This window comes from Triturus cristatus, chromosome 6 (assembly GCF_964204655.1).
Source record: "Triturus cristatus chromosome 6, aTriCri1.1, whole genome shotgun sequence".
Lineage (NCBI taxonomy): Eukaryota > Metazoa > Chordata > Amphibia > Caudata > Salamandridae > Triturus > Triturus cristatus.
In genome coordinates, this window is record NC_140589.1 from 1,020,717,721 (window position 1) to 1,020,733,077 (window position 15,357).

General features: G+C 45.4%; 1 protein-coding gene across 1 annotated transcript in view; it reads right to left on the bottom strand.

Moving 5' to 3' along the window:
* Positions 1 to 15,357, bottom strand: part of LOC146820941 (two pore calcium channel protein 1-like) — a 653,069-nt gene that overhangs the window by 360,051 nt on the left and 277,661 nt on the right. The window contains exon 7 of the mRNA XM_085609765.1: positions 4,023 to 4,124. Coding sequence (XP_085465891.1) covers positions 4,023 to 4,124 — 102 coding nt within the window. The remainder of the gene's footprint in view (positions 1 to 4,022; positions 4,125 to 15,357) is intronic.

The following is a 15,357-nucleotide window of genomic DNA, read 5'->3' on the forward strand; positions in this document are numbered from 1 at the left end:
CTGTTTGATATAAATTATGGAAGATAGTGAAATATAGATGTGTTCTCTTTTGGGGTGTAATGATAGTAGTAGGACACGGAAATGGCTATCCTTCAGGTGTTTGTGGTCCAGATTCCCCCACTGTCAAGTAGCAAGCAGTGTATTCGTTTAAATAAGAAACAATTTAGTGATTGTGTTTCCAAAAATTATAGTAATTATATTTTTGCAAATAACATTTATTTGAACCTGCCTCTTTTCTTCAGGTACACGATTTAGTCATTACCGACATAGTAGTCTGATGTATCCTCATTATAGGTTCCATTGATAAAGTATAGGTTGCATAGTAGCCGAAATAAAAAAATTGTAATACTGATGTAAGAACTACACCGTGTATAGGAATATACACAAACGTATATTCTGTACTTTTTTGGAATAAAAAGGGCAACAGAAAATACCTCAATAATGGCGGTAAGGAGAGAAGAGTTGAACATCATCTTTCACAGAAGGGCTTCACTGTTTGTGCGGCTAATGTTTCACTCTGCAATTCTATCGTTACATTGGGTTCCCATAAATGCCTCTGCTTACAAACAGTCACACCTTTATCCATATAGAAATAAAGCGGCTCCAAGTACAGAGGGATGGCAAACATCAACAATTTCATAGCTGCTGAAGATCCTTTTTTTTTTACACCTGTTCCTCTGCTGCTGTTGTAAGCTGGAAAATCAAAATTGTAATGGACAGACCGCTTGAACTAATCCAGCCCACTATAGGTTATAGCATCCACAGCCAATCTTATTTAGTTTTAAGTCAGTTTTGTTCTTCGTAAATCCTGCATTAAGACCCCTTTCTAAACAATTTAAGATTCTCAACCATTCATTTTCTTTTTTTACAAATAAAACATAATTAGCATTTGAATAAGTACAAGACATTGAGATAAATTCCTGAAAGAAAAACCACCAGTACTTTACACGTAAACACCAAGAATGCACCTTTAAATGTACCTCTAATTATAGCTGGTCTGCAGCCCTGCATTTTCTGAGCAGAAAGTTGGCCTGTCCAGCAACATAGGATATATATTGTTGTACTTTGTAAACGACTCTCAGTTTTTGGGGATATAGAATGACAGCCTTTGCTATAAACGGTCATGAAAGTGCTTCTAACTGAATACTTTAATTTTCTTCTCCTCTCTGTGGAGCAACCGATATCTGGAGGTAGCAGGATCTGGGAATATCTGTGTAAACCACTCTCTTTCTTTCTCACCTGCTTAGGATATGGGACCCCACCCGCATCTAAGGACCCTATACCCTGACGAGCTCCGGTGTAGAGTTGGAGACCCTCTTGTGCCACACCGTAATGCTGTGAGAAGTTGGCCTTGTATATGCTGTCCACTAGTTAAAGTGGGCACCTTTCCCCAGTCCAAATGACCCTTATGGTGATTAGGTTAAAGACAACCTTTATAGAAAGCTATCTTAGTGGTAGCTATGGAGAAAATGCCAGAATTCTCACGGTATGCGCAGAAGATATTAAGAGATTACTTTGTACCCAGGGAAGGGGTTGACTGACTCTGGGGACCCTCCTAGGGGAGGGGCAGGGCAGAGGGGTGGCTACACCCATGTCCTTTGTCCAGTTTCGCGCCAGAGCAGGAGCAAATGGCTCCTGCAACTGGTTTGAGCTGGACTATGCATGGGGACATCAAATGTGTCCCCAGTGCAGACTTTCTGGCACTCTCAGAGTGCACCAACCCAGCCCCAATACAATAAAGCCAGTCTGGGAGGTGGTCACACCTCCCTGTGACAGGAAACCTATTGTCAGGCCTTCCTCTGTTCGAGCTTGTAAGGCCTGCCATAGCGGTGACGGATAGGTTTATGTTTGTAGTGATTTAGAATAGATATAGAGAACCTATATCTAAGTAAGGGGGGCATGCACCTCCTTACACAGGCTGCAGTAGCAGACCTGTGGTGTCAGTTTGAATAGCCTCTCAGAGGTGGCACAATACATGCTTCAGCCCCTGGGAGGTCTCTGGGGTGCCTATGCCCTGGGTACATGGTGTACCATATACTAGGGACTGATAAGGGTACCCCAGAATTTATAGGAGAAAGCAGATAGTCTGACTAGGATCCTGCTATTCAGGTTCCCAGTCTTAGTCAAAAACAGTGATACATCAGCAAATAGTGGGGGTAACCATAAGAAGCAGTTCCTACTCTACTACAAAGGCCCCCCAATTGAGACTGCATCTCAGTCATTCTAAATTTTCACTTAAATGAATTTCCTTGGGACAAAAATTCCAGGATGTCATTAAACAAGCACTGGAAAAGCCAAAAGCTCTGCACAGCATTATCATTTTTAAGTCACACCTGTTGAATCTGCCTACTAGCCATTGTCCACTTTCCTATACTTCTCCTGTGCTGTATCTGTTTTTGATTTTGGTGCATAGAGATTGTAAACACAGGATTCCAGGACACTATTCTGCGATATCTAGACTCAATTCATGATAGAGATTCCATGGGAAACTATCTAATGAAATCTAAAAGGCACGCTTCGTAAGACAAGAAATTAGACATCTACAACCAATATGCGGTTTTGTGGCTTTAACCAGTTATATTTTTGAGAATTAGTCGGTCGCCCTGTAGCTATCTAAAATATCTAAACATTTCCTATGCATTTATGTTTTTATTTTATTTAAAATGGTGATGGAAATAAGGTGTAGCTGCTAAGTGCATCTTCTCTGAAGCAGGTGGTCTCATCTCTCTAAAGTTTTGGTCCTTAGTGTGGGAACCCTCCCAACACACCTGGCTGCAATGAAGTGAACTGGCGGTGACCAGTCTCCCTGCATTTTCCAGTTTACATGGGGCGGTGCTTCATCGGAGCGGCATCTGTCCACCTCCAGGGCAGGGGTATGTAGTGGAAGAACAGCCTGATGCCCTGGGCTCAGCAGCGCCCCTCGGATGCTGACTGCTCACATTACAACCCAGGTGAGGGGCTGTGGAAGTATTGTGTACAGTGTTGCCCCAGAGACAGAAGAAGGTGGCATCCTGACAGGCCTTGAGACCGAATCCAACATCTAAACAACAGTCCTTCAGCAAGCACAGGCAATAATCCCAGCCTAGTGAACTTCCTGACTTGCAAATGGTGCTGGTGGGCATGCCTGTGGGAGACGGAGCTCACATTAGTTTGCCGACAGACACAGAACTTACTGGGCACTCAAATATATTTTGAGAAGCTCTGATGAAAGCATACATTAAGTTTGGAGTAATAATAATGAGAAGAGAAGAGATGGCTTGCATATTAAATATTTAATGAGCAGGACTGGACTCTATCCTGCTCATTTAGTATTCAATGTCCCAATAACCCCTGCTCTTGCCTTGGGAAGAGAGCTTTTTTTGGCCTCCACAGCACTTATAGTGAGCAATACAGTTGTTTTTCCTGAAGCTCGTTGTGCCTCGCTGATCAGGTGCAGCAGCATAATCCTGCTGTAAAGACTTTGCCTTAACATTAAAAGCATTTGTATTTAATGCTTCTTGGCTAGAGTGTGTGTGGGCCCTCACTGTAGGTGTCAGAAGCGCAGAAGCTTGTATTCATTCCCGTTGAAAGCATATCGGTGAACAACTACTCTTTAGTACTGTCATGGCACAATGTAAACATTTGCAAATGGAGTTGGTTGATTAAAGATTTGAAGGACAGCTCAGCCATGCAATATATACCAGAAAAAAACAGGGAAGGTAAATACTAAAGGGACTGACCTAAAGCTCTGTCTCTCTCCAGCTTTCTTTTTGTGGTTTTGTTTGTGGAGTCTTCATGACATGCAGTCAGCCAGACCTAAAAGTGGCAGCAGTCACACCTACAATCTATGTGTTATCCATATATAATGCATTGATAAAAATGAAACTATCTACCATAGCACGACGTGAAATGTTACATGGTCGATTCAGTAAATGGAATAGGTTGATAAACCAGTTCATTGAGGTCATCAAGGCGTTTTATAAATGATGTCATTATTTTTTAATACATATTTTGCATTTAAAAAAGTTTAAAAAAATACATACATGACATCGGGGCTATTGGCTGTTGTGACCAAGACGTAGAGATCAAACACTGCATCCAGGTAATTTGTAAAATATGGTGTTCCTTCAGATGTTGAAAGATTTCTGAAAAATAAAAGATCAAAAGAAGACATTAACTAAAGATTTATTTAAAGGACTTGCATACATTTTTGCTATGGCTAATGTTTATGAGAGAACTATGCAATCATTTTTTTCACTGAACGTGGAGCAGTTTGTTGTGTGAGGTGCCTCACTCCGAAACAACAAACTTTGTAAGGTGAGTGAGTTGCCTTCCCGAGTGGTAATATTTGACCAACCATTGTTGCATGTGCTGGGAGACATATTGATGCCAAAACTTTCTTTACGAACAATTGGTCAGACATAATATCACACAGGGGCTGATTTTGAGTTTGGCTGGTGGAGGGTATGCCATCAGAATGATGGAGGACATTGCCCCTGCCAACCCAAGGGTCTTCTGCGCTCTACATCTAGAATGGTCCACCAACGCCACGGACGAATTGAAACATTGGCAGTTACAGCTGTGACAGTGGTTCCTCTCAATGTTGAAAAAATTTGACAGACCTTCAAACCTTGACAATGTTTTTCAATTTTCAAAAACAAAACTCTCAAAGCAGGAGTATGTTTTTGAAAAATGAAAAACTAATGATGCCATGGTGTAGGTCATTGTTTTATTTATCTGTTTTTCACTGTTTTTTTTGGTCCTCACCACCAGTTTTTTACTGGTAGTGAAGAACTGCAAAAAGAAAACAACACAATTTGCCGTCCACCGTAAATATGGCAGACAGTGTTGTGTTATCCTTCAATGGCCCATACTCTGCCGACTAGTTCACCACCTCGAACTTCCCCTACTAAAATAAGGTAGACTGCCCCACAGTACACAAGGCTCTATAAATTCCTTATTCTTGATTTTAAATGTATCATGACTTCCCACCACCACCTTGCTGAAAACATATAATTTTAAACGACTTCCACCCGCATTTACACATTGACACCACCATAGCACCCTGACTTCACTGCTCCACCTTGTGTTTCAGACAATCTCCTCTTTTAGTCACATCTTTGGAACAGACTCGCACAAAATCTGCTTCCTCTTGGGGTCCCTTCAAACAAGTTCATTGCTTCAAACTGGTTATCTCGATTGTCTCTTCATTCATGGCCTGGTTTAGATTGGTGGAACCAGTGCAGTCGCACCTGGGGGGCGCTGAGTGTAGAAATAACGTATGCTTTTTAAAACGCTTGCTGCAGAGTTCCTTGTGTGGCCAGCAGCTTTCAGGCAACAGTAAAAATGTCATGATAACTCTGGCGACTCATGCTCCCGCTGGAGAGAGATCGGCATGTCTAGTAATAACTATCGTCCGATTTCTAACATACCTATGCTAGCCAAACTCCTGGAAAAATGTGTTAACTTGCAGCTTAACAGGCACATTGATCAATTCAACCTGCTTAACCAATTTCAATCAGGCTTCCATGCAGGTCACAGTACCGAATCAGCCATGACACATATAATTGACGACGCTCTAAAAATCCTGGACCAAAACGAGGCCTGCTTACTCATCCTTCTCGACCTATCGTCAGCATTTGACACCGTCAAACATGACAACAGGCTTGAACTCCTGAAACAGAATGGGATTGTCTGGTACTGTATTTAACTGGTTCGCCACTTTCCTTCAAAACAGATCCCAAATATTCAAGGTCAACCAATCACTGTCCAACCCCATGCCAGTCACTTTAGGAGTTCCACAAGGCTCCTCCCTCTCACCGACCCTCTTCAACCCTTTAATGGAACCCCATACTGATCTTCTCAGCCTCGCCAAGATTCACTTCAATATGTATGCAGACGACACCCAAATCTACCTCAAGATCCACTCACTTGATGACATCAAATCTCTCAACTCCACTCTTCAAAAAACCCAAACATGGCTGGCCGAAAACCATTTGAAACTAAAGGCCGTCAAAACGGAATTCCTCTTAATCGCTCCCCCTAACAAAACTCCCACTATCCTGGACAGGCTGAAGCACTTAACAGCTGTCAAAGGACAACCTCTCATCGTTGACTCAGCGAAATCACTAGGGATAACGCTGGACAGTAACTTAAAGATGCAGAAGCATATCAGCGCTTCCACAAAAGGAGCCAACTTCCACCTGAAGGCCCTGCGAAAACTGAAACCCTTTCTGCCAGCCGTCGATTTCAAACAAGCAGTGCAAGCCCTAGTTATACCTAGAGTGGAATACAGGGCGGGAACCTTATGCGGCCTCCCAAGGTCATCGACAGCCCCACTAAGAGCCACTATCAACTCAGCTGCGAGACTCATCACGGGTTCAAAGAGAAACTCTCACATATTCCCTGACCTGAGAGCCCTCAACTGGCTACCATTTGAAGCTAGAATTCATCTTAAAATCGCTTGTATGACGCACAAAGCCCTACACCACAATTCCCCGCTCTACCTAGCTCAGAAACTGGAGCTCTCTTCAGGCAGCAGAGCCTCCAGGAGTGCCAAGACACTTCTTCTAAAACCACAACGATTTGTCAAGAAAAAAACCTATATCCGTTCATTCTCTGGTATGGCTCCTAGGATCTGGAACGCTTTGCCCACTAAAACAAGAACAAACCCGTCATCGGCCTACTTTAAGAAAGAAGTGAAAGCGAGCCTCATGGCTAAATTCACGTGAACTCTGGCCTATTGCTAGCCTTACTGTATATTATAACTATCTATGTCTTTGTGCTCAATAGCTGTCATTTTGGCTTGTATATGCTATTTATAGCTGTTCACATATATCTGTGTTTGCTACACCTTGCTTTCTCCATTTAACTGTAAAGCGCTCTGATACCCGCAAGGGTCTTGTTCGAGCTTTATAAAACCCTCAAAATAAAATAAATAGTGGCAGCTCTGGCTCATCATAACGTAGCACAGAGAGTTAATATATCTGCTGCAAAGAACATGTACCATGCAGATCACAGAACTGTATTATATGTGGATAGCTCAGAGGCTTACTGCTTTTGTCACATACATCTTTTGTTACTTGCAGTTCATAAGTTACAATCCTCATAAAGCACAGTGATCCATGAACTGTCATCAAAGAGCTGCATGCAACCTTATGGTATATGAAAGAAAGTTATGTTTTTTTCCTCAGTCTTTCATTATTCAAATGATTCTAAGAAGGGTTTGTTGGCTAGAAATACATTCTTATTAGTAAAGCCAACCCAACAACTGTGGTACGATTTAAATACAGTGTTTGTGCTTCTTCAGAGTAAACACTCCTACCATATACTGCCTACTTGCATGGATGACGTGATTCCTACACCTTGCAAACCCCATTGTTTTATGTAACATTTACTATAGACTCATTTGCACACGTATGATTGTTGGTCTCCGTATAATGTCTGTGTGATGTAAAGTACCCAACACTATTATGAGCAGCGATATAAAAAAAATTAAATGCATGTGAGAGAGGCTATGGAGAGATGATGGGCACTAATAGATGGTGATGGTGAGGGAATCTGTGGAAAAGGAAGTCAGTAGAGTGCACCAAAAAAGATTCTCAACGGGGCAACAGCAGAACGTGGTCAATGCCACTCGGACAAAACACATCAATATTGGTATACCCCCACAATATTACATGTGTTACATCACAACAGTAATTCTGCATCCACTACATCCTCAAATCCAGTGCTTAATATGAGTCAGTGGTTGCCACTGGGGGTCATCGGCACTCATTTTTAGGGACCAGCACTTATTTTCCCTCGTCAGGAAATTTCCTGAGAGCAAAGGAGGAAAAAACACAAAGGAGAAAGGAGGAGGAAGAGATAGACGGAAAAACCATCATAGAAGGAGATAGCAGGAACCTGCAAGAGTGAGAAAAAGGGGAAGGTGATGGCTGGTAGAGGATTAAAGAGGGATGAGGGTGATTGAAGACTGTACAGCATTGATATTCGGCACGCTGACATTTAATATCAACGGCGGCGGCCTTTTGTGCACAGCTTTGGGCACCGACACTCATTATTTTACAATTTAATCACTGAATTCATACCTCTACATTACAACGCAAGTACAGGTAATTTTAACTGGTGAAGACAATGCTAATAGGGTTAGGTTGGCGATGTAAAGGTAAAAATTATGTATTTACCATGACAATGTAATAATAGTGGATATTAGGGACCTTGATATTTTATCACGTATAATCATTCTAACAATCACATTAAACATATATGGATTATACTGTACTGTCTAGTTAGTCATTCTTTGGATAAAGTCGCATGCTTTTCTTGCAATCTCTGTAAAGGCTATAACTTTTTATTGACTGATCCAATTTTTGCCTCTTTCATTTTAGAGGAGCTGCTTTGTAAGATTGTGTGTGTTTGTGATAAGTGTGTGTGTGTGGGTTTGTGTTACTATCCTTGTGGGGACTTGGGTGTGATAACACACTCACGCTGTGGGGACTTGAGTGCACTGTGGGGACCTGAACCCAGGTCCCCACAAGGCAATGTCTTCTAAATGATAAAAAATGGCTTCAGGAACATCTGTGTCGATTTTTACAACTTTTGAAAAAATTGCCTTGTGGGGACCTGTGTTTCATCAAGTGTGTTTATATTTGTGCTCAGCTCTGCCCCCATAGACTGGAGATGGTACTGCAGTCTTAAACACACTTTGCATTTAAACACACTTTGCTCACCAGAATCTCATGCTAGCAGCAGAAAGGGCAGATATTTCAAAGGGAAAGCTGCATAGCCATGTGATTATTCAAATATTTTAATGAAAATTAACAATTTTTCTATTTAATAAAATACATTTTTTATTTACATGAAGCAATTTAATTTAGACTTTTTGTGTCTGAAAATTGTTTTTGGTTTTATAAATATTGCTAAAGGCAATTAGGGTCAGTTTCTAGCTCCAGGATACTTCACAATTGTCTTTTGATCTGTATCTGCAATAAAAGAATGATGGTACAAAATGGGGTGGTGATGGACGGAGCATCAGAACCAATCAAACACTCACACCCAGTCAACAGATCTGGGTTTGATCCATCACCGTTCTTTAGCCCACTCTGCCACTCCAGTTCAGACATGGCCATATGCAAATCAGTCTGACCCTGTGCCTCATGGGAACAGTCCAGCCCAAACTGCCAAGCCATGCCTTCCCTGGACCGGAAACAAGCTTCCTAGGACCGGTTTCTGGCATTTCAGCCGTCTTCAGCCAGGCTTGCTTGAATCCAGTGGCAACGTGAGCAAGGGACTCACGTCTGAGCAACCAAAAACTATGGATTTAGGCCCAGATCTCTGTACTGGGGTGAATGTATGACATTGTTCTGCATTCTGTCCATCAACTGTTGTTTTTGCATTTGTCACCCCGAGTGGGAAGGGTATGCCCAGACGTGGGTCCCTTGCTTTCCATGCCACTGGAATCAAGCTATCCTGGCTGAAGAGGGGTGAAACCCCGAAACCGGTCCTAGGATGCTTGTTTCTAGTCCAGGGAGGACCTGGCTTGGCAGTGCGGGCTGGACTGTTCCCATGAGACACAGGGTCAAGACTGATTTGCATATGGCTGGGTTCAAACTGGAACGGCATGGTGAGCAAAAAAACGATGGATTTAGGCCCAGATCTCTGTACTGGGGTGAATGTATGACATTGTTCTGCATTCTGTCCATCAACTGTTGTTTTTCGGTCTCGCCTTGCTATCGCGTAAACGATCGCAAAGCGAGACTATTGTAAGGGGCTCCCAAAAGTGCTCCCAAAAGCGGATTGCATGGCAAGCACGCACACAATCACGCGCATCGTGCCGCCATGCAATGCATTTGGCATCGCACTTCAAAGGGTCCGCTCCCCCGCCTGGAATGCGCTCCCCCGCCCCCGCCAAGCGCGCGCGCGCCACTCTCCGCCGGGCTTGTCTTGTTAATGTATTTTTCCTGCCTGACTTTTCTGCTAGTGCTCTTTGTAATCTGTGTGGGCTGTGGGTGTCAGTTGGTGGTGTCTCCGCTGTAATGCATCTCTTGGATAATGCTGGATATTCAGTATTTCGTCACCTGCCATCACATCTCATGTTTCTAGGTTTCCACGTGGACTAACCTGGATTCTGCTGTATGGGCCCCAGCGGTGACTGTTCTCAGACGGCTCTTGAATTTGCCTCGATGTCATGTGCCCTTTATTTAATGCGTCATCAAAATCTCCATAACAACTGGTACTTTGTCTCCCTTGTTGGCGTTATTAACATTGATAGAGTACACAATCCAACCTATTTCTTACTGCTTGAGCATGTTTGATACGCCCAGGTTCCATAATGTCAGAGTCACCTTAATTTCTTTTGAGATGGAAATGTAAACCGGGCAGGCAGGTTTGCACTGTTGTGTTGGTCTTAGCTGATCATGGGCAACATGGATGCCCCTTAAATTCACTGAAGAGCACAGAGGTGATTCCGTTCCTAGTGCCAGCTGTACAGCCACCGACCTCGTGCATCTCTTACCCTTGCTGCACTTCCAGTCCTAGCTAAGAAGGCAATCCTGCCTACTTCTATTCGTTTCGAGTCTTATCAATTTTCTAAATTGTCTGCCTCCCACGCTTATCCCCCTCGACGTGTGTCTTCGGTGTGAGTGTGTTCATTTGCTGGGTTTGTTGCTTATTTTATTGCAGTGAGATCAGGTCCCGAGTTCTCCAGCCGGGCTCTCGGTGACCTGTGTTCCTCACTCTCGAACATTCGTTGTTGCCACGCGTAGTTGGGCCCAACATGCCCTGGTGCTTGGTTTGTGGCGCGCGCCGTTCGTTCTGCTGCTGTGCGCTGTCCTGAGACTCCTGAAATTGCACTCGCGCCAAGGAACGGTCAGTGGCGCACGTTGAATGCCGTCAAGCCTCGAGCGCACCGGCTCCACCTGCCACATTAACTTCCGATCGTTAGCCGAGTAATGATGGGAGGAAGCAATAGCGGGCCCCACTGCAGCTCAGTGGGACTACAGCGAGATGAAAGGCAGATGCGTCATGGCACGGTGAAGCCTAAATTTCAGCGGAGACTGTATGGAAGGCGGATTTTACTGGATGAGCGTGTTATCTTTCAAAAGAATACTCCCAGATTATATACATACATGTTGCGTGGGATACCCAATACACAAACATATCAACTGCACACTCAGCACATGCATTTTGTGTCAGAGAATGCTACCATGGAAAGGCTGGTGGGGAATTGCTCTGGGGGCCCATTGCTGGCCCCTGGGGCCGGTGGGGGGATGCACTTCGGGGGTACCTATGGTACCCCCCTACATTGACATGCACAAGGTGGCAGGCACTGCATGGCAATGCACAACATGGCACTTTGGCATTGCAGCGGGTGTTACTTACAGCAGCACCCACCGCTATGTCATGTCATGTCATGCTATGCATCATAATTAACGGTGCGGACCGCCGCAAGTCTGGCAGCCAGTCCCAGCACCGCCAGGGTGGCGGGCAGACTAAAGTCCACCCGCCATCCTAATAACCCCCTTAGTTCTTGGCAGATGGGTTACTCTATCCCAAGAGTGACAGATATCACAATGGCTCAAATATAAATCCCATAGGATATATTGGGATTTATTTTTCGGCGGACGTTACGTCCGTCACCGTTGTGATGAAGTAACCCATCTGCCAAGATCTAAATAAGGCCCTTGTTACTAACTAAATTGACATTCCCCTTGTTAGAAACAAAATATGCAAGCAAAATGAAAGGCTCTATTGGTGCGTGCAAAAATCAAAGACATTATCCCTGATACTGTATTAATGTAATCATATTCAGAAATCATTGTATTTCCCATAATTGGATGTTACTATAATCAATTTGTATTAACTAGTGGCAATAAAAGCATTTAGAACAGTTCATAACACGTGTAAAGGCAGAAATAAATGCTGTTAATATTTATTACCCAGTTCATGATACTCAATTTACTGAAGTAGGAAGGATGGCAGACCTGGGCCCAGATTTGTGAAAATGTAATGCAAGGCAGCACAGCAACCAAAGTTGCTGCATTGCACTGCATTGCATTAGAGGAAGAAAGCAAAAAGTTGCCATATTTACTAAGACATGGCACTCTCCAGCTTTCTCCCTAGCACTGATGCACAATCAGGCTGCCTTGAGCCATACACATCATAATGCAAAGGTGTCTGTCTAGCTTAGGAATTGTCCATAGATGTAGTGTACAGTGCACCCTGGGGATGCCCTTTGTAACGAGGTATGGAGGTGCTAGGGAACCTCAAGGCATACATCCTACAGCTGGGTGCAGTCAGACACTCCTGTCTCCAACAGGGAAAATCCTTGCCCCCTTTTAAACTCAGGCTAGATCTCTTCCTGCAGATGATGGCAAAGTGATGGCTTCAAAAAGCTGGCCTGACTTTCACTAAATGTAAATGTAAATGTAAATGTGATGTATTTGTATAGCGCGCAGCTACCCGGAGGCATCCCGGCGCTTGTACTCATACGGCTGTGGAACCCTTCCTGGTTTTTCCTATGAGATGTCCACTCCTGGGCACCCCAAGGTGAAAGCTGGGCATCCTTTGCGCTGTGGGGGCTCTCTTAACCCTTCACTGACTCTATAAGAATGAATTCTGACCTGTTAAAGGTGCACCATGATGCAGAGTGAGACAGTGTGCCATGTGTATATTATGGCTCCAGGGAAGGATACAGAGGGTTCCAGCAAAAGTGAAATGTGTTGAATTGTGTTGTGTGCTGGAGGGAATTCCGGTCCTATACCATCAGGATGTCTGGGTTCAGAGTCAGCTAGTGGTCTCATTTTCCAGCAAATTGTTTATTTCATATTATTGGTTTTACGATTCAACAGAAGTTTGTTTTTCTGGGATAATATTTGGTTTCCTGGTAGCAGTATTCACTCTCGTGGACTGGTGTGGTTAAGGAGATGTATTAGCCAGTGTGAGATTTTGGTGCAAGCTGATTTAACGATGGGTGCTACAGTAACAGTAACAGGGCAAGTCTTCCCTTTGGTGGATTGTTTGCCAATGAACAATTATCACCTTAGAATATCCCCAGGCGTCAGACTGGATCCGGAAGATTTTTCGTCAGCAATACCCCTTGCGCGTCGCTAGGCGTCGTCTGCGGCTCCGCGTACGTCGTCGTGCGCCGGGATGACGTCGTCGGAGTACTTAGACGCCGCCCTCGCGCGCTGACGTCAGTTCTTGTACATAGCCTTCCGCGCCAGGAACGCAGAGCCATGCAAAGACCGACACTGGTGCCAAAAATAAAATCTAGGGGCCTGAAAAGGATAACCTTAACCCTAGATGTCAGTTCGCAGAACGGGGAGGATGGGTGGGTCGGTGAGGAATCTAACTAACTAATGTTTCTTACAGATACATCGTTACCGAAGGTAAGTAACTTGTTCATCTGAAAGAAACACGTTAGTTAGATTCCTCACCTTAGAATAGATACCCAAGCAATACCATCCCCGGTGGTGGGTCTGCGAACCAAGATCACACCAGAAAGTCCTGGAGGACAGAACGGCCAAAGAAGCCATCCCTCCGGACTTGGCTGTCTAGGCAATAATGCCTGGCAAACGTGTGTAGCGAAGCCCACGTTGCCGCCTGACAGATGTCCTGCAAAGGGACACCCCGTCCAAAAGCAGTAGTAGCCGCTGTGGCACGAGTAGAATGGGCGCGCAGCCCAACAGGAGGGTCCTTTTTTGCCAAGGAGTAACAAATTTTGATGCACAAAACGACCCACCGGGAGATGGTCCGTTTGTGCACAGCTTTCCCCTTCTTAGCACCCACGTATCCAACGAAAAGTTGGTCGTCCACCCGGAACTGTTTTGTGCGATCCAAATAAAAGGAGAGCGCACGTTTTGGGTCCAGACGGTGGAGCCTCTCTTCCTCTTTGGAAGGATGCGGAGGCGGAAAGAAGGTGGGCAAGGTGACAGACTGCCCAAGATGAAATGGAGTCACCACTTTCGGAAGAAAGGAGGGACGAGGCCGAAGGACAACCTTGTCCGGATGAACAGACAGAAAAGGAGGTTTTGAAGATAAAGCCTGGAGCTCACTCACCCGTCTAGCCGAGGTGATGGCTACCAGAAAAGCAGTCTTAAGCGTCAGCAGACGAAGAGGACAATTATGAAGAGGCTCAAAGGGAGCACACATGAGAAATGTGAGAACAAGATTCAAGTCCCACTGAGGCATTACAAAAGGGACAGGAGGGAACGTGTGAGTAATGCCCTTTAGAAAGCGTGTAACTACAGGGGACTTGAAAAGAGAAGGCTGATCAGGAAGCTGCAAGAAGGCAGAGATGGCAGCAAGATAACCTTTCAGGGTGCCCAGGGCAGAGCCCTGCCGGGCAAAAGAAAGAAGAAAGAGGAGGACCTCAGAAAGAGGGTCGGAAAGGGGATCCACAGCCTTTGCTGTGCACCACGCCACAAATTTGTTCCACCGGCAGGCGTATACCGTCTTTGTGGAGGGACGCCTGGCTGCCAGAATGATATCACAGACTTCAGGAGGCAAGTCAAATGGCATCAACTGCCGCCGCTCAATCTCCACGCATGGAGGTGGAGGCTGGACAGGTTTGGGTGGAGGACCGTCCCCTGCTGCTGCGACAGAAGATCCTCCCGAAGGGGCAGACGTATCGGAGGATCGGTCAACATACTGAGTAGCTCGGGATACCAGTACCTTCGTGCCCAATCCGGAGCCACCAAGATGACTTGGGCCCGGTCGTGCCTGATCTTCTTCAGCACTCTGGGCAGAAGTGGTATAGGCGGAAAGGCGTACAACAGACCGCAACTCCACTCGTGACGAAAAGCGTCGCCGAGCGAGTGCCGCCTTGGAAATTCCAACGCGCAGAACTGCTGACATTGCGCGTTCTCTTCGGTGGCGAATAGATCTAATCAAGGCTCTCCCCACTGCTGAAAGAGACCTTGCGCCACTTCGGAGTTCAGACGCCATTCGTGATCCATCATGCACCGGCGGCTGAGTTCGTCTGCTCTGGCGTTCAGAGAGCCCGCCAGATGTTGAACCACTAGGGTGACGCCCTGGTGTTCCAGCCACGTCCAGAGGCGCAGGGCCTCCTGACAAAGGGTCCACGACCCCACCCCGCCCTGTTTGTTGCAATACCACATGGCGGTGGTGTTGTCCGCGAACACCTGCACGACACTTCCCCTGACAGAGGGAAGGAAGGCTTTCAGTGCAAGTCGGATCGCTCTCAACTCCAACAGGTTGATGTGGAGACGAGACTCCGCCGGAGACCAGAGGCCTCTGATCTCCGCCTCTCCCATATGGCCACCCCATCCCAGGAGGGACGCATCCGTCACTACGACATGCTCCGGTTGGGGAAGGGAGAGGCTTCTGCCCATGACCCAATCGCGGTCCGTGAGC